We start from the raw sequence: 22550 nt of genomic DNA on the forward strand, positions 1-22550 counted from the left end.
ACAAATATTAATACAAACCTATACTGCATCCATCCCCAGACAAAGGCAGGGGTCACACTGGAGCACCGCTGCATTTTCTAGCTATTCAAGATTTAAACCATAAGCAATCTATGCAAATACAAAGTCCAAAGAACATTCAAAGAGCGATTCATAATGCCGCCGTTTTCATGCCTCAGGACACGTGTGGTTGTTAGTGAATTGTTAGGTTTGTATTGAAGCATATTGGTCCACGTTGCACATACTTTGCTTTTGCTGATAATCTACTCTTATCCTATTTGGAAGGAATAATAAAACTCAGTGATTTAAATATTCAATATTCCACAATACTCAAGTTGATTTGGACAGCCTATGCTTGCACGGATGGCGCTGCTCAAAAGATCAATTGCACTATCCACATAAAACTGGCTTCCCACTTCGCCAGGTAGCGTCTGCACAGTCAATGTTTGGCTACCGGATAATTCAGTACTTTAGTAACCATGAATGCTGAGATACACTACACTGTACCCAGGGCAGAGCGCAGCGAAGTGATGTCATTACGATCAGGCGCACGCACTCACATTACTGCTGGTGGTGCACTCTGTATAAGGAATCTGCTGTAGTTCTCTATTGTTGGGCTGAGCCCTTGGATTCTATAAGGTTTTCTTGTATGTGTTTTTATTTTTAGCAATTTCAATAAAGGGAATTTGAATCTTTCTTCTGCGTTTATTTGTAGGATGGGAAGTTTTCTAGGTGGATTAGGGAGGAAAAACGGGATCAGTCCATTGTGATACAGCAAGCACCATCTGACCTGCTTAGTATACGTAAGGGGTCAATATAAATTGGTGAGTTTATTTCCATTTAAGGGACCTCTGAGATTGTGGCACACACAAGATACAGTCCATATACCCATCACATTTAGAACCGCTGTTCCATCAATAAGAAGTGGGTGCAACTGTTGTAGACGGATGGCTACCGCCTCTGTATACAGATAGAAGAATGGACACCGGCCAGTGGCGTCACAAGGGGGTGCAGCCCGCACCCGGGTGACACCAAAATGACTTTGTCATTTTGGTGTCACCCCCTCTAAAAAGTTGGGCACTCGGTCATGGACCGAGAGCCTGACAGTGTCAGGAGGGGACCCGGCGTCATACCTCATCCAATGGGTGAATGTTCCCTCCTCTCTCTGCCGGCGTCCATCACCAAGATGGCCACCAGTAGGCGTCAGATAGCCGCGCATGCACGATGAGGTCACAGGTGTGACCACGCGTCATGGTGAGGTGTCACCCGGTCTGAAGACCGGGTGACACCCAGCCTCAGGATGCCCCTGACACCGGCACTGTGCCTCAGGATGCCCCTGACACCGGCACCCTAATGGCAAATCAAGTGCGTCTATTTATGGACGTGCATGCTGCAAAACAAAATACACTTAGTGCAACGTTTGGGCTTCTCATAGGTGTTTGCCTGATGAAGGGGATCCTGTGAGACCCCAAAACGTTGCACGTGTATTTTGCTATGCAGCATGTATGTCAATAAATAGACGTACTTGATTTGCCATTGGAGTGCCGGTGTCCATTTTTCTATCTGTGGGACACACAAGCCACACATTTAGGATGAAGTGCACAGTTATGTTATTATTGGATTGTTTTTGTAGCACAAGTTTTGTTCACCTTATGGACATTATAAGAAATAATGGACTTTGGCTATAAATGAACACTAAGATTTCTTTTGCAATATATATCACTTGCACACAATTTATTATCTGGGCACATATATGATAGTTTTATATGGGCTTGGTTTTATTAAGGTAACATAGTTTAAGGTATTATATGTTCAAGGGCTGTATTTTTATATACACCACACAGTTTGTCTTGGGGTGAGCACAGCCCATAAGGACATTCAGGGTTGTTCATGATAATCTCATCACCAGAGTGGTAAATTACCTCTACACTGACCAAAGAAAAAACTCTAATAGTATCCTGAATACTTGTTTGCTGTTAGGTAGCTCTTTACTGTAACACAACAAAATGCAGTATCCGCTGTGTAACTAGGCAAAATACTCCACACTCCACAGTCTCCCTAGCAGTGAAGGGTACAATAAATAGTGTTTCTTCCTCGCATATATAGTCTTTGACCAGGGCAAGCTTCCAATACAATGAAATTTCCAGGGTGGCAACATCACTTCTCAGTGGAAAAAGCTCTTTTCATCAAGGGGGGCGCAGACTTTCCAACATCGAACATAATTTCAAGAGGAGGGTTGTTTAAACAGCACCAATCGGGTATACGGCCAGTCTGGTTATAATATTCTTTAGATACAGAACGACTGCCGAGGATATCTTGTAAAGCACCAAATATTGCTCCTATGGAAAGGACAAAAAATTATTAATTAAAAGAGCATTCATATAGTTTGCACCATCATCATACGCATTGCACTTTATCAACAAATCCCAGAAAAATGTGCTTGGCTTAGTGACATTAGACAATGTCACTTTAAAACACCCCCCTCCCCCCAATGCTGCTGTAAGGACTTGCCTTAAATTATGCCTTTTGATCTGATCATCATCTTTTTTCCAATAGTTTTTCAGTAGTCCCTCCAGCGTTGGTGCCGGTCTCTTATCCAGCACTGACTGCTGTGTCTTCTGTGTCCCACGGAGTCTGTCCGTGTGCACGCTGCCTGCATTGACTTACACTGTGTCTCTCCTCTTTTCCCGGCCGAAGATCTCTTTTGTCCATGCGCCTGCCCCATCATGCTGCTCGGCCGCTCGAGAATCTTCAGCTCTTCGGACGGAAGCGAGTGGCGGAGACACAGGTAAGTAAAACCCTTTTTGGTAACTTTTTTTATTTTTCAAAAATGTTTTTGCATAGCTCTACTGCCTAGCGAGAGATTAAAAAGGAGTGCCACCTAACACTGTGACCAGAAAAGGTGCACCAAGATACATTGTGGTAAATGCCGTTCTAAATTCATAGCATATGTGTTGGTAGAAATAAATGTACCTTTTTCTTTAACCATGAATGGAAATGGAAAATGGCCACTTTACTCCTCCTCTCTGCAGCAGTATGTACTCAACTTTACGCACTACCCCACTGCACTGGTTGCCAGGAGTAAAGTGAAATATCCGCCACTTCTGTAAATTTATTTATTACAGGTATTTATATAGTGCCATCCAATTTACGGAGCACTATACATACTATTCATTCACATCAGCCCCTGCCCTCAAGGAGCTTACAATCTAAGGTCCCTATCTCACATGTTTACATTTAAGTACACACATACTATGGCCAATTTAGACATGAGCCGGTTAACCCACCAGCATGTCTTTGGAGTATGGGAGGAAACCTGAATACCCAGGAGAAGCACAGGGAGGACAGGCAAACGCCGTGCAGATAGCGTCCTGGCGGAACCTAAACTTGAGCCATCAGCCGGAACAAAAAAAGAGGAGCAAATTCCCCGAGCGAAGACAAAAAGCAATAAAAATTTGCCAGAGGTTCTCACTTTTCCCTCAATCGAAAAATAAAAAAAATGTCTCTACATACACTTTAGGTTTACATTACTCCATAGACATTACCTCCAAGCCAGGACACGCAGTTTGGTTTTGCAGGAGGAGTGTGAATCTTGAAGGACTTAGATGCCAGAGACTCCTTATATTTAGGTTTTTCCACCAAGTAACGAATCTCTGCCATTAACCGGTGAAGAAATCCTGGCAGCATGGCCGTGCCACCGATAACAACAATGTTTTCTGCCAGTTGTTTCCTGGTGTCTATTGGACACTGTTTAAACAGAGAGAACAAACAGAACTCAGTGGTAAATGAGGGGGATCTAAACAGGAGTTCATATCATTCTCCATGTAATCTCATACAGTAGATATCTATTAATGGAAAAAACAAAAACAAAGGGCAGCTGCAGTTGTTACTCAACTAGATTTCCCATTAAACCCAACAGATGATTTCATGAGGGCTGTTCACTTGTTCTCTAAGAATAAACAGAGGCAGGGCCCCTTCTTAAGATGCCATTGATTAAACTGAAACCTATTCTAACCACTCAACCATCATGTATCATCCTGCTACCTCCTCATGTATCACTTGGGCCTCCCTGTTAAGGTGCCCATACACTGCACGATTATCGTACGATAATCGTATGCGATCGGGATCAAAAATAATATTCTAGTGGCCAGCACACTGAAAACAAACCAACATCAAAATACCAGTACTGCTACTTATACAAATGTCTGCGAGTAGCCATATTGCCCTGGCACATATGCCCTATGACAGCTGCACCAAACAGCCATATATAAAAGATTCTATACTTAAAAAGGTAATACCACTCTTCATTCCGTCCTTCCTGAAGACCAATATTCTGATGGTCCTCTGCCAATCACATTTGCAGTCTGCAAGCTCAGTAACTGTGTCAGGATTAAACAACCAGGCTGCAAAAGTTACTTTTGTGGAACATAAGCTGAAGGTAACAACATAAGTAAGGGCCTGTGTCAATGGGATTCAATGGTCAAATGCAGTATGCTTTTGACATCAGTTTGAGGTGCTTAGGAGATTATTCAGAATTCACTGCAGTTACTGTTCACCTCCTACTGACCTGCTTCAGGCTACTGTACACTCTCACAGAGATGCCGTTCTGAAGAAAAGACTGGTGTGGTCCTAACAAATGTAAAGCCTCTTTTTCTGAAAATTCTAATTGTCTGGTTATCATGCTGACCCTCTGACTTTAAAGGAGAACTATGGGGTTAAGTCTTTTCCCCATAGTTCTCCTTAGAGTAACGGGAGGACACAAACTAGCGTCCTCCCGTCACCCTAGGCTCAGTGTACCGTAGCTCGCGGTATACTGAGACGCCGCAGCTGAAGCGGAATACTGTGGAGTCACTGACCTGGGATACATATGCAAACAAGGATTTTTCTGCAACTTTCCTTATTCATACTTGTTGCAGTTCAGCAACTCAAAATATAAATAAAGCCAATAGGTCAACATGACATAGAATTGATGATGAAGGAGGCGTGTCCTCAGAAACGCGTAAAACCATCAGGGAGGGCGTACAGCCGGCTGGCTAAGTCCCTCGTGTAAAGATCCTTTTCATGCCTGTTTAAACTCGACTTTTCTGAGTACCATTGCACTTGTTTTTATCTAGTTTTAATAAAAGTTTTTAGGCAATGGAGGCGCTCTCTGTGTTTTGTTTAATATAGAATTTGACCAAAAACAGCAATGTCAGCCCGTTTATTTCTAATATGAAAGGTTTAAATCAGAGTCTTAGCTTTAGATTTTACTTCAAGACTTCCCACTACCAGCCACACTGCGGTGTTGTCCTTTAAAAAACATTCAAGGGGTTCTAATTTTTGGCTAATTATGGGGACACTGCCTTTAGACCCCCTTAGTGGTTACACCACTGAAGACAAATTATGTATAAAACAATTGAATTCTTCAGCTGTTACCTGAACGAGTGAATCTAGGATCAATGTGGCAACAGACTTCTCTTCATTATCCTGCTCGAAAAGCAGCTCCACAACAGAGTCCCTATGAAAAGCAATACCCAGAGTTCACACACCTCTGAACACATGAATACATAATAAAAGCACACTGTTTTACCTACACCATACAAATCCTGAAATATACGTACAGTATGTCCAGGCAAAACAATTTTTTTTTTTTTTTTATAGAGTAGGAAAGGATTAGAAGCTCTGTCAGGTATATACTGCTATCCGGGGCTTTGTTAGAGAGATTTCATCTTACTTCCAGTCACCGTGGCAACTGTTTCACCAGACAGGAAGTGAGGGAAAGTCAGGAACAGGGACACAGACAGAAATAAAAATACAACTAACTGGGGTTCTAGTGTTCCCCTACCCTTCTTAAAATTGACCTTCCACATAAATACAAGGTCCACAATAATGAAAGTCCCTCACCTCGCAAAGTAAAAAAAAAAAAGAAAAATCATCTACAAAGGCATTTACAAAAAAAAAACAACTATCACAAGAAAGAAGAAAACTTGTTCTGGCTTCTAACGCTTCCAGGAGCAACATCAACATGCCTCATACCATCCTCCTGGGAAAGCTGGGGGCCAAATATCCAGCGAGAATGTGCTCCAGCTCATTGCACAGGTGCATTCTCAGGAGATTTGGAGTGTCCAACTTTCCTGAAAGGCAACAATAAGGAACAGTGACATCACTTTGATGTAGAAGATTCACTTTAACTCAATTTAAAAAAACCGATATTTTACTTTTCTGTGTTGGAGATTTTCCCACACTTCCTGTCTGGTGAAACCAAGGTCAATGGGATAATAAGGGAGGTGAGATTTGGAGCACTGGATTGAAGTGTAAAATAGACAGAGGTTTTATTTTTCAACTCTTTAAACTAAAAAAATTAAAACGTTTAAAGTCCTGGCTGGACACAAACTCCACTGATTCAAATTCAGTATACAAACATTTACAATGCATTACATATAATGAACTATTGAGGAGAGCTTCAATTTCGGGAAACAAAGTAAGCCAAACCTGATTGCTCCCTTGACGTGCAAAATCTTTTGTCCATCTAGTGGGTAATCAACATCAGGGGGTGGAGCAGGGCGCTGGAAAAAATTCAAGCAAGCAATCAGTAACACAGACATTTACAATTCATCATTACTAATAAACACACAGTGTATGCCCTACCTCTGAGCTGCCGTCAATGTTAAACTTGGCAGCCTGGAGTTTGAGGCCTCTCTGCAGGTCACTTACAAAGCAAACACGCACTGCAACAAAATAGATGAAATCACAGCTATGAAATAGATATTACTTTATTAGAATGTGCTGTGGTCTAATACTGGTGATCCTTCACCTGTGTCTTTTAATCTGGGATCCTTGCTAGTTCTGTACTGGTAGTTGGTTCTGGTAGTGTATATGGAGGTAGTTAAACCCAAGGGATTCAACACAGCACATGGCCTGGTAAGACACTAGCTGCATTGAACAGCTGCCATGCATGTGCACAATGCCACAAGCATAATACTGGTAAGGAAGGGTCAAAGGTTTTCATCACCAGGTAGGACTAAGCCAGGGCTAATGCAACCCATGGATGGTCTGTTACTATCCTTCAATTCCAGCTGCAGGATACAGCGTCTACTCCCTGACAATCAGTCCAAATAAGCAACATCGGCATTCTGAAAACCGAAACCTTGTTTTAACATGTGTCCAAACAAGACTAGAGAACAAGGACATCTGATGTAGCAGGCAAAACTAATGGACAGTAGTAGTAGTTACCCCTGTGAATTAGTATACAAAGGGGTCCAAACCAGACAAGATGTTGTCAGTTAAACTGAGAATCCCATTTAAGAGCTGATAGCATAACAATACCTTTAATCTCCTCCACTATTTCTTCTGGTACATTGCCTGCAAACATAAAACATAAGTTCTTCATCAATAACACAAAACATTACCAAAATAGAGAAGTTCTCCTACAAAAAGGAAAAAGATCTTACTCAATACAGAAGGGAGGCTCTGGTCCTTGGCTGTCCCTGTGTCTGCTGTGCATTGCTCCAACAACTGCGATTCCAGCTCCCTGTACAAAATAAAAATAAATGAATAAAAAGTATTTTTTTTTTTTTTAATTAGATAAACTTTAAAAGGAAAACTATGGGGTTAAGGCTTTTCCCCATAGTTCTCCTTAGTGTAACGGGAGGACACAAACTAGCGTCCTACCGTCACCCTAAGCTCAGTATACCGCGAGCTGTAGCTTGTATACTGAGACGCCTCAGCTGAAGCGGATCCCGACAATTGTGCCGGGATCCGCCCAGCTGCATGACTGACAGCTGGCTCTGCCTATATAGAGGCAGAGCCAGCTGTACCCGCCCCCTCCCCCGTCCGTTCCGCCAGTTAGCGCTGGCAGATCGGAGCGGGGAGGGGGGAATCCAGCCCCTCCGCTGTCACGGCACAGAGCTGTGACAGGATCGAGAGGTGAGCGAACGCCGGTATGTGTTCGCTCACCTCTCGATCTACTGAGCCGACCTGTGACAGTGTCATTGTCACAGGTCGGCTAGAACTATGAGGTGAGTGAAAAGCACTCGCCTCATAGTTCTCCTTTAAGCACACAAACAGATGGCTGTAAATGCCATAAATTAATCTGCAGTGTCCTGTTTTATATCATCTCATCACATCTGAGAAGACATGTCCTGAAGTTTAAATAAGCAGCTCAAAGCAGCGTCCAATCCGATACTGTCACAGATGTCACAAATAATAAGATACATATCATGATTTGAAGTGCTACAAAGCTGTTTCAATTATGGTTTGAGAACACAAATATTGCTCTCATACAAGACATTAGATGACGGCCCCTTTACTCCCTATGTATTTGCCCTTTTTAATTAGGAAAATTAGAACAAATTATCTGAAAGGTTTATTTATGTTATTGGATTCCCTACCCCTCACCTGAGCAACACGGACATAAAATCTTTACCAGCACAATGATTGAACACATACTTGTGAATGGCTTTTCCACCCAGAGGAAGCGCTCCCCAGCAGCTGAGAATTGGAATACCTTCATATACCTGTTACATGTTAAGAAATTAATAATAATAAAATAGGTAAACAGCACATTTAATGTGCATGTCAAGCCAAAACTTTATTTTTAGACAACCTTTTACCAAACAGGATGCGAGAGAAACTCTCCAACAATAAGGTCTTGTTCACAACATACTCAGTGCTTTCCGGCCCGCATGTGGTCGGAATGCACTGGAACGCATTGCAGCCGGCTCAGTTTGTTGTGGGGCGGGAAGGGGCATGGCAGTGCATTAAAGTGAATGTGACCGCAGCCATGCCCTCAGGCCGCAATGCAATCGGCCGCACGGGAACGCAAGGCACATCAATGCCTGCGGTCCGGTCAGAAAAAAATAGTGCTTGCGTTCCCGTGCGGCAGATCCCATTGCGGCCGGAGGGCGTGGCTATGGTGCCATTGAGGTCAATACAATCCAGTGCGTTCCAGCCGTGTCTGGTGTGAACGGGCCCTTAAAATTAATTATTTATTATTATTTTTAATCAGGGCAGAAAAAGGGCACAACCACTGATGGATTTTTATCTCTGCCTGCTGGGACAGAAAATGAGGCAAAATCGTGCTAATGATATGGGGTCTAATCTGTCCCCACTGTATTAAAAGCTAAAAAAAAAAGTTTTTGGCTTGACATAATACTGTACCCTCTCTAGTTTGCGATGGAAGAAATTAATTTTAACCTCTAGTCAAAACTTAAAGTAACACTAAACTCAGGAGTTAAATCTTAAAAAATACATTATAGTACCTCAACTATTACACAAATAAGATTTTCAAAAAAATGTTTTGTTATCACTCGGCTGTAGATCCTCAAATCATCTCTGAATTGGTGCTGACACTGTCCTTCCATCTGCAGGGTGGATACTCCGTGTTCCCTGTGTGTGTTGTAAAGTACTCACCGCTCCAAGCTCACTCCAGTGATAGACTATAACTTCAATACAAATTAGTAAATTATACATGAGATTGTAGTTCATCACGCAAGCTAGCTTGGAGCTGTGACTACTTTACAACACACACAGGGACCATGGGGAACAAAATGTCACCTTATCCATAACCAATGACAGTGTAAGAGAAAAGGATACAGGCAGGACTAGGCTTTCTGCATATCCACAATCCAGCACTATGGCAGAGTTGATGCCAAGTGTCAGAAGAGACATCAGGTGACCCGGAGCAAACAGAACAGAGGGAACCTGTGAAGACAAAAACAAGAACCTGAGCCAACCTGCAATCCATTATAAGTGAATGTGAAATCCTGGCTCCTATAACAGCACCTTCTCAGTACACAGAACCCTGCCGTAAACAAGTTCGTTCTACAGCACAGCAGATAAAAGGCATTCAGTATTCTTGCCTTGTAGCCCTGGCACCCTGAATTCAATTCCCCCTAAGGAACTTTCTGCATTTACAGCTAAGGTAAATGACTTTAGGCCAAATTGTATCTAATGTGTGTAAAGGTATGGCTGTGGTAGGGACAGATTCTCTGAGGTGCTGCACCATTGCATATTGTAAAGCATACTGGTTCTGTATAAATGTGAAAATTAAGGGAATAAGAATCAATAGTCATCTTGCACCTTTTTTTTTTTTTTTTTTACATACTGAAAATGTACAGGGCTGGACTGTTCTCTCCTGTATATCCCTATTGGCCAGTAAAGCAACCCATCATATTGAAGGGTCAATAGGAAAACGGGTGAGAGTGCAAGTTGGGATTTGGGACACCACCAGCGCTGAAGGAGTCATGTAAGTTATGTGCAGGCTTGGTGGCCTAAAGTTAACTTAAGGCTTAAAAAAAAAAAAAAACAACTACTATCTTCTGATATTGTTTAACCCTTTCGCTGCAATTGTCAATCATAAATTGCAGTACAAGCCATTTTGTGACCTGAAGAGCCGGTTAACACCACAAACAGTACGTTCTAGAGCAGTCAGGTTCTGGCATGCACTAAATCGCATTCCGGCTGGCTCCCTGCATTTAGAGGCGGGAAGGGGCATGGAGGTGCATTAAGGTCAATGACACCGCAGCCACGCCCCCCGCAGTGCGATCGCCCAGCACATCAGTGCCTGCGTTCCAGTCCAGTGCAATCTGCAAACATTTTGCAAGAACTAATTTTGCAGATCGCAGTGGACCAGAACACAGGCACTAATGTGCCACACATTCAGCCCCGCCCCTGAATGAAGGGAGGCGGCCAGAATGCAACTCAGGGTGTTCCAGTGCCTGGCCGCTCTGGAACGCACTGTTTGTGGTGTGAACCGGCCCTTAAAAGTAAATTTCCTTTTCAGTCTACAGTCGACCACAGGAACTTTCTCTGCCAAAATAAAATGACACATTTGGTGTCCGCTGAGGTGTAAATTATCTACCTCAAAATATTTGAAGAGAACCCGGGTGAGAGTTTCCCTAAAATGAGAGGGCGAGAGTACAGATTCTATAATCACAACCCGGCGGTCCCGAGGATTCACCAGAAGGTGCCTAGAAAATAAAACAGAAAAATGTAAGTGCAAGAAAAGAGACCAAGTAATGTAAGCATGAAGAATGAAGTAGTTTGACATCGCAGCACCCTTACCTTGTTACAGCTAGTGACAGGCAAACAATTTAAATACATACACAGCTCTGACACACAAGAGACTTGCTTTTACTCTGCTGCAGTTAAGTATCACATGTCTTCTTCCACACACCCCTAACTTGTAACTGGATGGGATGGAGAAGCAGCAGACTCTGTCTCTTCTCTCTCCTTCTATCAGCATGTTCCTTGTTAACACATAAGCACAACTAACTGAGTTTTGTGCTGCGTTACATCCTGGGAAGGTTACAACAGCACAGCATTGCTGGGAAATCTCATGAGATCTCAGGGAAAGGCATTTTCCTCCCCTGAGATGATGTGCATGGTCACATGTCCTAATCACATGGGCCAAAGTTCCAGCAAGCAAGTAAGATATATGAATCATGCCTCAGTAAAAATGGCCACTCTGAGATGCCATGGGGAGCAAAAGAAAAGGTATGTAGAGAACAAAAAGCCGGCAATTATCTAGAAGTATGTGCTTGTAGAATTTCATTACTAAACATTTCTAAAAGGTGTCTTTGTTATAATTTCAAAGATATGAGTAAAGTTCCTCTTTGTGTTTTTTAGATCTGCCTTGAGTTCAGGTCAAAGTGCAAATACATCTAAAGCGGAAAGCTCACTGGCAGAATCTGTTGCTATCTTACAACATTCAGGGAAATCTATTCGGGACCCAGGTCATGACACTCTGCTGTTGCTGATGTCACATATTTACAGCTGAATTCTACATATGACCCAAACAGACAGAAGGAAAAGCCCAGACCTTGCACAGAGTCACAAACATTATAGAAATAATGAGAATGCCTTACCTGAAATATAGCATGTGAATGAACTCTATGAGATACGAATAGAGTTCTTCTGTGTTAATATTGTACTGGACGACTTTGATAGGCTGTAATAAATAAAGGAGATTTCAACGTTAGCACTCAGCAGACATCTTGTAATAAAAAGGAACAAGTAAGTCACCACTGAATGTTTTCTTATTTTTAGGAGAAGCCATAAACCTTCAGATGCCAATATCTCTTGATTTACTGATTGTTATCAAATGAAGATTCCTCCAAGGTAACCTCTCTATCATCCTATGTGAATAAAATTGACCAGGTCTGTGACAGGCTTACTTTAACTGCAAGCATTTGTTCCTCATGAATCTGTATAACAGAAAATCATTATTTTATCTCCACCTTAAATTGCTCCAATCTTGGCTCTCCTCAACAGAAACCACAAAGAGCCTCACAAATAATGCTGGTCAGCTTACATTTTTTTAAAAAAAGCATAACAACCTGTGCAATCATTTTTGCGAATTTCTTTGAGAAACTGACCCAGAACAAGCATGCAGCAAGTGGCATCGGAGAAGTACCAGGCTCCTGATGTGCACACAGGTTCCAGGGCAGCATTGCAAAAACAACTGAAGCCACTAGTTTAGCATGACAGCCAGGGTACTAGGAAAGACCACAGTATAGGTTTCAATTAAAGTGACAGTAAACTCAGGGGTTAAATCTTAAAAATGCATTTAAGTACCTTAACTATCAACAGAAATGTATCTTATTTGTGTATCACTCGGCTGTAGATCCTTAAATCATCTCTGCATTCATGCTGACACTGGCCCCGATATGTGTTGCAAAGTATCCACCGCTCCAGACTCACTCCTGTGATGAGCTACAATCTTATGTTTAGTTTACTAGTTTGTATTGAGATTGTAGTCCATTAGGGGAGGGAGCTTGGAGCGATGGCTACCTTACAACACACACAGGGACCATGGGGAACAAAAGTAGCCACCCTCCAGAAGGAAGGACAGTTTCCGCACCGATTCAGAGATGATTTGAGGATCTACAGCCAAGTGATACACAAGTAAGATACATTTTTGTTTATAGTTAAGGCACTTCCATGTATTTTTAACAGATAACTCCTGAGTTTATTGTCACTTTAAGGTGAAGCAACAGCGCATCCCTTAAAGTGACATTAAAGTAAAAAAACATTTCCCCTCCCCCCCAATGTCAATGTTAGCACCTTAAATGATGTCTCTTAATCCGATCTTCCTATCCTTTCCTGATGTTTTCATCTGTCCCTCCAGCGGTGCGGCGGCTCTCCGATCCAGCGCTGACTCCTCTCTGCTTGCTGGCACTTCCGATCCCGCGGTGCCTGCATGCGGGTGCACGCGTCCATAGACTTACCTTGCGTCTCTGCTCGCCTCCCTGGCGAAAATCCGAAGTGCGCATGCCCCCACCCCAGAATGCTTTGCGGCCGCCCGAGCAGTTTCGGATTCTCAGGTGGGAGCACGCGGCGAAAACAGGGTAAGTTTAAACCGCTGTTAGAGCGTTTTTTTTTTCTTAACCTTTTGCCTATATCTACTGCTTGCTAGCACTAGATATAGGCAAAAAAACAAAAACGCAGGGTTTAGAAACCCTTTAACCAACTAGATTAATAAAAGCCATACTGCATCTGCTTGCAGCTGATCTCCTCTGATTACCTTTGCAAGGCCAGGTTTTCGGATTTCGCTCCGAATAATGCATCTTGGTCCTGTTTCGCCAGCAAATCCACATCTAAAAAAAAATAACAAATTAGATGCAAGTCTATAGCCTAATCTACTTAGCATCAGATATATCTTTTCATGTTAAAGTATATGTAAACTGTTATGTAATGCAGCTTGGTAGCTGCATTCGGTTTTTTTTTTTCAGGCTAATCACGTTTTCTGCAAGTTCAGAAAATATCTGCTGACTTTGCCAGAAACGCAGAATCCTCGTCACTTCCTGTGAGCTTAAAAAATACTTAAACAATGTTATCTTCTTTCCAAGCTCTCTCCTGTAAACAACAAATCCATCCATCCTTCATGTAATGGAATTGAAGAGAGGACACACTTGTAGTCCAAGTCAGAAGGGCAGCCTAGGGTGACAATGCATACCACGTCTCTTCTGCAATAAAGTCTGCTCAACTTCCTGTCTGCTGTCTTCTTGAGAGCTTACACTGAGCTGTGCATGTGCCAGGATAAATTAGTTCCCCCGTGCATTCCCAGGAGTTGCTTCATACTGTGCCATCTAATCAACATGGCCCAAGACGCTGAACCTTAGAGAAGCCTGGGCAAACATGTCATTGCCAGCTCGGAAGCTTGTGAGCGTTGGACTGAAGCGTAGGACAGCAGAGATTATTATTACTACTATTATACAAATTCATATAGTGCCAACAATTTGCTCAGCGCTTTACAAAATAGTGGAGACAGTACAGTTACAATACAATTTACAGTACAATACAGTTTCAGAACAATAAGGTTGGGAGGGCCTTGCTCGTGAGAGCTTACCTTCTAGTAGGAGGGGCAAGTGATACAAAAGGTAATAATTGTTTGGATTGAGTTATTGGAGGAAGTAAAAGCCAGTTATGTTGAGATGAGGTAGGCTTCTCTGAAGAGATGGGTTTTTAGGGATCGCCTGAAGGTGGGCAGCGTAGGAGATAGGCGGACAGATTGGTGTAAGGAGTTCCAGAGGATGGGGGAGACTCTGGAGAAGTCCCGGAAGCGAGCATGGGAGGAGGTAATGAGAGAGCAGGAGGTCTTGAGAGGAACGGAGAGGACGGTTTGGGTGATATTTTGAGATGAAATCAGTGATGTAGGTTGGGGCGGAGTTGTAGATGGCTTTGTATGTTGTTGTTAGTATTTTGAATTGTATTTGTTGGGCAAGTGGGAGCCAGTGGAGGGATTGGCAGAGGGGGGTGGCAGACACTGAACGGTTGGTAAGATGGATGAGTCTGGCAGCAGCATTCATGATAGACTGAAAAGGGGATAGCCTGCTTAGTGGTAGGCCAACAAGGAGGGAGTTACAGTAGTCGAGACGAGAGATTACAAAGGAGTGAATTAGAAGCTTTGTGGTTTCGTTTGTCAAAAAGGGGCGTATTTTGGAAATGTTACGGAGGTTGAGTCGGCAAGATTTGGATAGTGATTGGATGTGGGACTGAAAGGAGTGCTCAGGGTTGATCGTAGGAGAAAAAGAGGAGAAAAAATTATAAGCTCAGTTTTTGACAGATTGACTTTGAGGAAGTGGTGTGACATCCATGCTGAGATGTCACTGAGTAGATTTGAGATACGTGAAGAGACAGAGGGGGTGAGTTGAGGAGTGGAGAGATAGATTTGGGTGTCATCAGCATAAAGATGGTATTGGAAGCCATGGGAGGCTATCAATTGACCCAAGGAAGAAGTGTAGATAGAGAATAGAAGGGGCCCAAGGACAGACCCTTGGGGGACCCCCACGGAAAGAGGAAGAGGAGATGAATTCTACTTTACCTGACACCACTCTATCCTAAACTTAAAAACGGAAGGTTTTGGCTTTAGATACACTTTAATGATGTGGTTCCGAAGAAATAATCTTTGACCTGCTCTGCGTTTTGTTGAGCACAGAAAGCCTGTTGAGACCCATGTGGATTGTAGGCAACAAAGTTCAACAAAGTTCAGCATTCAGTTCAATAAACAAAAGCCTTTCTACTCATTTCTCTAATGCTCCTCCCTGACTCACATCGACTTTCAGGAAAATTCAGACACTTTCAATCAGCTATTGTTAAAGCAGAACTAAGACAACCTGTCATTATTAAGACTGATTACCCGGCAAACTCTGAATGATCTTACAGGTTAGAACAGACTGACGGTAAAGCAATGAGTTGAGGAATCAGTTAGACAATTATCCCATTTACCATCACCCTCAGTCAGGGTTTCTCCAAAATGATTGCCCACCAGTGAATGTATTTGTTTCCTTGAATATTGATAGAATGTCATCTAATGAAACAATGAGATCAGTACACGTTTGCTCACAGTGCACGAGTCTGGTGCTGGAGTTTACCATGCAATGGACACTTACATGTGGTTGGGCACTATGGAAATATGTATCTATAAAGCCCCTGTCCTAGTCAGGCTGGCAGGCCCCATATACCCCAATGACAGATCCTATATATCTGGTGGCCTAATGCACTCCAATGGCAGGTCCATGTATCCTTAGATAGAAGGCTCAGTGTACCCCAATGACAAGCCCCCATGTATCCCCAGCGGGCAGGTCACTTGCACCCCAATGACAGACCCTACGTATCCTCAGCTGGTAGTCTAATGCACTCCAATGGCACATCTCATGTATCCTTAGGTGGAAGGCTCCATGTACCCAAATTACCAGCCCCCATGTAGCCCCGGGTGTCAGGTCCCATGCACCCTATTGCAAGATCACATGTATCCCCAGCTGCCAGGCCCCAATGACAGATCCTAAGTAACTAATTATGATAGGTCCCATGTACTCCAACGACGGGCTTCATGCACCCCAATTACACATCCTATGTATCCTCAGCTGGTGGCCCAATGTACTCCAATGGCAGGTCCTATGTGTCTTTAGAAGGCTCCAAGTACCCCAATGCCAGATCGCATGTATCCCCAGCTGGCAGGTCACATGCACCCCAATGCCAGATGGCATGTATCCCCAGCTGGCAGGTCACATGCACCCCAATGCCAGATGACATGTATCCCCAGCTGACAGGCACTGGCCTCCCCAATGTCAGTTCGCATGTATCTTTAGATGGCAGGGACTGTGCACCCCAATAACTGGTCCTATGTACCCCCAGCTAGCGACCTCATGTACCCCAGACAGGCCCAGCACATGACTCTGCCCGGACACTCACTTAGTAAATGCCTCTCCCAGGTCCATGACCACCGCAGTCTTCTCTCCCCCACTGCCCAGCCCCTCGTACAGCGGCATCTTCTCCGGCTGGTGTTGTGTGCGGCGCACTGACAGGGGAGGCTCCGGAGAAACAGAGGTCCTTCCGGGCACACGGGCTGTCCTACAACCTGCCTGTCCGAAATGTACTTCTCCTGCGTTGGATCGCATTCAATGTCAATGTTGTTTCTATAGATACAGATTGTCAAGTAACGGACAGCTGTAAAACGGTGGCGTTGTTATGTTTTGATAATATTGCTGTACAGGCATTATACATGGTCACCCCTATAGGACGTCTCTTCCGGCAGCGCGAAAAGCACACTGGGAAGTGTAGTTCAAAATTAAATACAGATTCAGAATTGTGCGTTACCTTTACTTCTTGCACTGAAAGCCCAACTCCAGCCAAAACTGTTTTGTATAGGGTAAGAAGGAATATCTTTCAGGTTTAATTGCTGAAGATATCCCCCTCATACTTCCTGTTCCAGTGACAACATTGTCATCCCAGTAACACAGTGAGTGCAAATCTGCACTAAGGATACAGCCATCAATAGAAACCTGATGGGAATTTTATTTTCCCTGAATCAACGAAAGCACTATTCTAATAACTGTAGTAAAGTGTTTATTGCAGTTTGTGTCCAGGTTTGTGCTTTGTCAACATGTCACCAGACAAGTAGTGGGGACAAATCTACCCAACAGGGGCTGCAACAAAAGTGGCAGATCTAACCCTTCCTCAAAAAACACCCACATGACATCAGTCCAAGCTGATTATTATATTTGTTTAGTCCGGATTTGAACTTTAAAACCTCTCAAATATGACATATTGTCTGAATGATGACCTATGGAAAAATAAAATAGTAACTGCAAGGGATGCACCGATACCGTTTTTTCAGTACTCACCGAATACCGATCAAGAAGTCCCATTAAAGAAGCCGAGTGGCGTGTAACGAGTCGCTGCCCAGCTTCCTGATTAGCCGGGGGAGGGGGCAGTCATTACATGCCGCCTGGCTTCCGGATTAGCCGGGCGGCATGTAATGACTCGCCACTCAGCTTCCTGATTAGCCGGGAAGCCATCTCCATGTGACGAGGAAGCATGGAGCCGGCTTTCTGGCCAATCAGGAAGCTGGGGGGTGGGTAATGACTCGCTGCCCGGCTCTCTGATACCGGAAGTTTGGATATCTGGATATGCATAGGGAGAATTTGGGCGACTATTAGTAACGGTACATTCCGAGTAGCTGCACATTTTGCAAAAGTGCCTGAATTTAACCTGGTATCAGCCTTTCACAGTCCCCTGGGCAGCAGGGCTTCAGTGTAAGAGGAAGAAGCAGTTCAAGGAGCCAATCACCTCATCTCCTGACAAGAAGCAAGCTGACAGCAAGACAGAGCAGAATGACAGATGAGCTCATCACTGTGCTGGTTTCTCTTTCACTGTCCAGTCCAAAGCAGGGGGAAGGTACAGGACAACTTGGACTTAGGGAAACTGGAATGGGGGCTCAAGAACAGCTTAATGCAACACTGAACTGCCAAAATAGGTAGTAAAGATGATACAATTTGAAGTGCATCTAAACCCAATACAAAAATGTAATATATTCACATTCATAGTCCTCAGATGTGGTGGCTACATTAGTTTTATTTTTCATTATTTTCCACTGGTGATTCTGCCAGTAACACACTTCCTGTACTAGGGTGACAACATTCACTGTACCGTATCTATGGAGAAGCAGCAGTCACATTAGGACAGAAAGAATGTCAGGACTAAAGAACACCTCCTCTTCTTCTCATCTCCATATCAAAGGGGTTGGGGGTGCTCTGTAGTTCTCAGTGATGAACTGGCCAAGGATGATAGAAATGCTTGAGACTTGGGTGCAATGTTGTCAGCTCAATACAGGAAGTTCAGAGCTCTGGCACAATCACTAGTTATTTTTCCATACTTGCAGCGTTTTTAAAGAGACAAGACATGGCGCAGTGTGCATGTATTGGAGAGATGTACTGCATTTGGCTTTATTTTACTCATACATACACATACATTGATTTTTTTTATCTGTCACATGAAATAATATTTTATTAGAAAAGAATTGGTAATGTCATATTTGGGACTGCAGTTCATATAATCTCCCGCAAAGAAAAGACAAGTCTCTGCCGTTTTCTAATCTTCGTCTGCATTTTAATTCTCAGATTTTCTGCACGGTTGGGGAGTAGATCGGAGCACTATTACCTCTCCCGTGCAGCTTTCATGAGCACCACATATCGCTCTTTGCTAGGACGGTAGAATTCTGATCAGCAGATTCTTCCCACCGTTATCGAGGTTGGCCCATAAGTCCTGCTTTAGATGCCAGAGCCTCGTTCTGTTGTATATGGTACTCCTGAAATCTCATAGATATCCTCTGTGTCATCTTCAAATACTTCTGCAGACAGTGCTCGGAGCAGGAAATCTGAGAATGAAGAGTCAGAGCATGTCAGGTTCATACAAGAAAACACACTCTACAAACGTACAATATACACACAACGCTATTAAACTGTATTGCAGAGGTACATCTCCGAGTGTCCTGAAGCCTTGTCAACTCTTATATCAAACGTACTGCTAAGCAGAAGTGTCTGTCTTTATTATAACCACCTGAGCAGTGCTGTAATAAGTAGAGGTGCACCGAAATAAAAAAAAATAAAAACCGAAACGAAAAAAAAATATGTCAGGTCGAGACTGAAAAACTAACTTTTTTAAATATTTCATAATTTTTTTATAAACTTTTAACATTTTTTTAACTTTACTTTTAGGGGCTTCTGTGAAATATTAGGGGTCTAAACACACCCATGATAATTCCCTTTTAAAATAGAAAAAGAGATTGAGGACAAAGAGTCCTCAATCTCTTTCTCTGCAGCCCCTGTTATAAATGAACAGGAATCCTCTATACTGAGTTTTCCTGTTCATTCATAACATGAGGACAGAGTGTGTTTACTATAACTACAATCATGAATGAACAGGAAGTGATGTAGATCCCTTCCCATTCATTCATTGATAATTGAGGACACAGTAAACATACCCTGTCCTCAATTATTTACAAACACTCAGCGATCACTGACTGCTTGTAACCGCTCTCCACCCTAGATCGGCTACGAGAAGGAGATCTCAATCTGACAGCTGACTCCTCCCCCCCACACCGCAAGCCAGCCTCCTGTGAAAGAAATGAGAGCCGTCTCCACCCACACCGCCGTTCTCCTGATCTGTTATAGGAGGCTGAGCGGTGCGGGGAGGAGAGACGCCGGCCGCTCACAGTGCTCTCTTCCCGCACCGCTCGGCCTCCTGTGACAGTTTCTCTCCTCCCCGCTGGGACGCAGAGCCCAGCAGGAGGAGAGAAAGCACGGATGCACCGCTATTTCAGCCACAAAATGGCACTTTCGCTATTTTGCCAAAAGGGCCATTTTTGTCCGATACATTTTGGCGGCCGAAATGTTTAAATTGGCCCCTCGTACGTATGCATGTGAGATAGAGACTTTAGGGGAACCTTAAAGGGAAGGGACTGATGTGAATGTGCACTGTGTAAAGTGCTGCGTAAATTGTCGGCGCTATATAAATACCAAAAATAAATTCCAGCAAATCATTCAGGTTTTCCAGTGGCATGAATCTCCAGTATTAATTTAGTCTCTCATCAGTGGATACAAAATACACAGATACCTCCTCGGGGTTCACCTCTCGTGTTGTAAAGTCCTTCACACAATGCAGGAAGCAGTTCTCCGTCAATGAATTATACGTCCCAAGAAACTCTTTGAACTGTGAACAAAAGCATTGACTTCATTCATTTCTAACAGCTTGGACAGCGAGATGCACTGAACACAAATACATCAACAAACACTTCAGCGGATAACATATATAACCTCAAAACATTGCACTGCGTACATACATGTGTGTTGAAGTGACCAGTCATTAGCCTTGTACATGGTCTACGATAGCACATACAAGGTTGAGACGGTCTCCTCTTAACCCGTTCTCCAAATTCTTCAGTCTATGTGTGACCATAGCCAGGCAGATGTCTAATTAAAAACTGGCAGTGTGGTCACCCAGCCCATCCTAAAAACCACTGAGACCCGCTGCACTGTAATTCATGACTTGTTCATTGAGGAGAGACAACATATTTCAAAAACTAAAGTACCAGATCCAATCACAATAAGGTTTTCCAATAATATCAGTTTAAATCTTTGCCCAAACTATACAATCCCTTTAATGAAGTCCAGGAAAGGTTTTTTATTAACCCTTGCAGTGGGGCTAACCCCGCACTGCAAGTGTTAAGTGCTTGTTTTGGTCTACGGAGGAAAATAAAGTTATACTCACCTGATCCTCACACCCGGCTTGCTGTTAGACCAGTCCCTGGATTGGATCCTCTCTCCCCCTCCGCTGCAGAGGTCTAAGGTCACTGAGTCATCACGTTCTATACACAGTGAATAGAATGCGAGGACGCTGAGGGACATACCATTGCTGCAGGGAGGGGCAGACAGGATGGAGGGAGCGCTGTCACAGCCGGCCGGGTCATACGGTCAGACCAAAAGAGGCACTTAATCCTTGCAGTGCGGGGGGTAGCCCCACTGCAAGGGTTGATAAAAAAATTACCCAGAATTTTGCTTTAAAGTGGACCTTTACCCCCCATTTACTACAAATCACATCAGTTTGCAGCTCTGCTACTGATTTAAAATCACCTTACATTCATTAGTTAAGCACACGTTTTTCATTTACTTATGAATAGTTAATCTACTTCTTGGTCCAGTTCTGGCACAAATGATGTAATGTGCCAAAGCATTGCATCCTGGGAGGGTTACATCGCTCATGTCTACTGCCGCTGTCAGCTGCACACAGCAGAAAACTTTTACATAGAACAGAGCTGCTGCAACCTTCCTCTATAAACCAAGAGACCGTGAAGCAACCATTCCCATTTTTATTAAAGGAGAACTATGAGGTGAGTGCTTTTCACTCACCTCATAGTTCTAGCCGACCTGTGACAATGAAACTGTCACAGGTCGGCTCAGTAGATCGGGAGGTGACCAAACACATACCGGCGTTCGCTCACCTCTCGATCCTGTCACAGCGCTGACTGGCGGGTCGGACGGGGAAGGGGGCAGGTACAGCTGGCTGGCTGTACCGGCTGGATAGGCAGAGCCAGCTGTAACTCACGCAGCTGGGCGGATCCCGGCATAATTGTCGGGATCCGCTTCAGCTGCGACGTCTCAGTATACGGCGAGCAGTAGCTTGCCGTATACTGTGGCGTCTCAGTATACCGCGAGCTATACTGAGCTTAGGGTGACGGGAGGACGCTAGCTTGTGTCCTCCCGTTACCCTAACGAGAACTATGGGGAAAAGCCTTAACCCCATAGTTCTCCTTTAAGAAAATAAATACCATGAACTGATATTTCTGACATGTTGTAAAATCTCTGGGAGCAATAACTTCTGACACTTGGGCACACTTGTTATTGATCAGGCATTAGCCAATAAACATGTTTGTTACCCTATGCAGTGCTAGAATAATTTAAATTACGTTCAAAAATCAACCGAGGGAATTTATAAAATATGGGGGCAGACAGTATCTGGGGCAGTTTCTCATGGCAACCAATCTGCTTTTCTCTCAAAGCTTAACTGAACAAACTAAAGAGAGAAGCTGATTGGTTACTATGGACAACTGCTCCAGTTTTGATATTCCCCTAAATGACTGTTAGACCTCATTTAAACCTGCAGCTGACTTTTACCATCTTCTGAAAATGTTGTTATTCCCTTGAATATCTTCACAAAATGATATTACCTGTTTAATTTGATCCGACTCTGAAATCTGAGCAGCCATTATCGCTAAGGTTTACAGCCAATGACCT

The 22550-nt window shown here is 43.5% G+C and overlaps 2 protein-coding genes across 5 annotated transcripts; both read right to left on the reverse strand.

Moving 5' to 3' along the window:
* Window positions 1-1894: 1894 nt before the first annotated feature.
* On the reverse strand, window positions 1895-16820 carry ACTR10 (actin-related protein 10 homolog). Its single transcript, XM_018562295.1, has 13 exons — window positions 16672-16820; window positions 13502-13574; window positions 11844-11926; window positions 10838-10946; window positions 9571-9678; window positions 8425-8492; window positions 7428-7507; window positions 7303-7338; window positions 6625-6704; window positions 6469-6542; window positions 5413-5494; window positions 3543-3744; window positions 1895-2336 (listed from the first exon to the last, which is right to left on the reverse strand). Exons 1-13 carry the CDS (start codon window positions 16746-16748, stop codon window positions 2155-2157), a joined length of 1254 nt encoding a protein of 417 aa, XP_018417797.1. The 5' UTR covers window positions 16749-16820; the 3' UTR covers window positions 1895-2154.
* A 2080-nt stretch (window positions 16821-18900) lies between these two features.
* TIMM9 (translocase of inner mitochondrial membrane 9) lies at window positions 18901-22550 on the reverse strand. 4 transcript variants are annotated; one of them, XM_018562510.1, is made up of 3 exons: window positions 22484-22550; window positions 20374-20469; window positions 18901-19048 (listed from the first exon to the last, which is right to left on the reverse strand). In XM_018562510.1, exons 1-3 carry the CDS (start codon window positions 22520-22522, stop codon window positions 19001-19003), a joined length of 183 nt encoding a protein of 60 aa, XP_018418012.1. In that variant the 5' UTR covers window positions 22523-22550; the 3' UTR covers window positions 18901-19000. The 4 variants fall into 4 exon arrangements, with proteins under 4 accessions (XP_018418012.1, XP_018418003.1, XP_018417994.1 ...); XM_018562501.1 differs by having other exon boundaries at window positions 18901-19063; XM_018562492.1 differs by having other exon boundaries at window positions 18901-19066.

Source organism: Nanorana parkeri, unplaced genomic scaffold, assembly GCF_000935625.1.
Source record: "Nanorana parkeri isolate BGI_ZX_2015 unplaced genomic scaffold, ASM93562v1 scaffold20, whole genome shotgun sequence".
NCBI lineage: Eukaryota > Metazoa > Chordata > Amphibia > Anura > Dicroglossidae > Nanorana > Nanorana parkeri.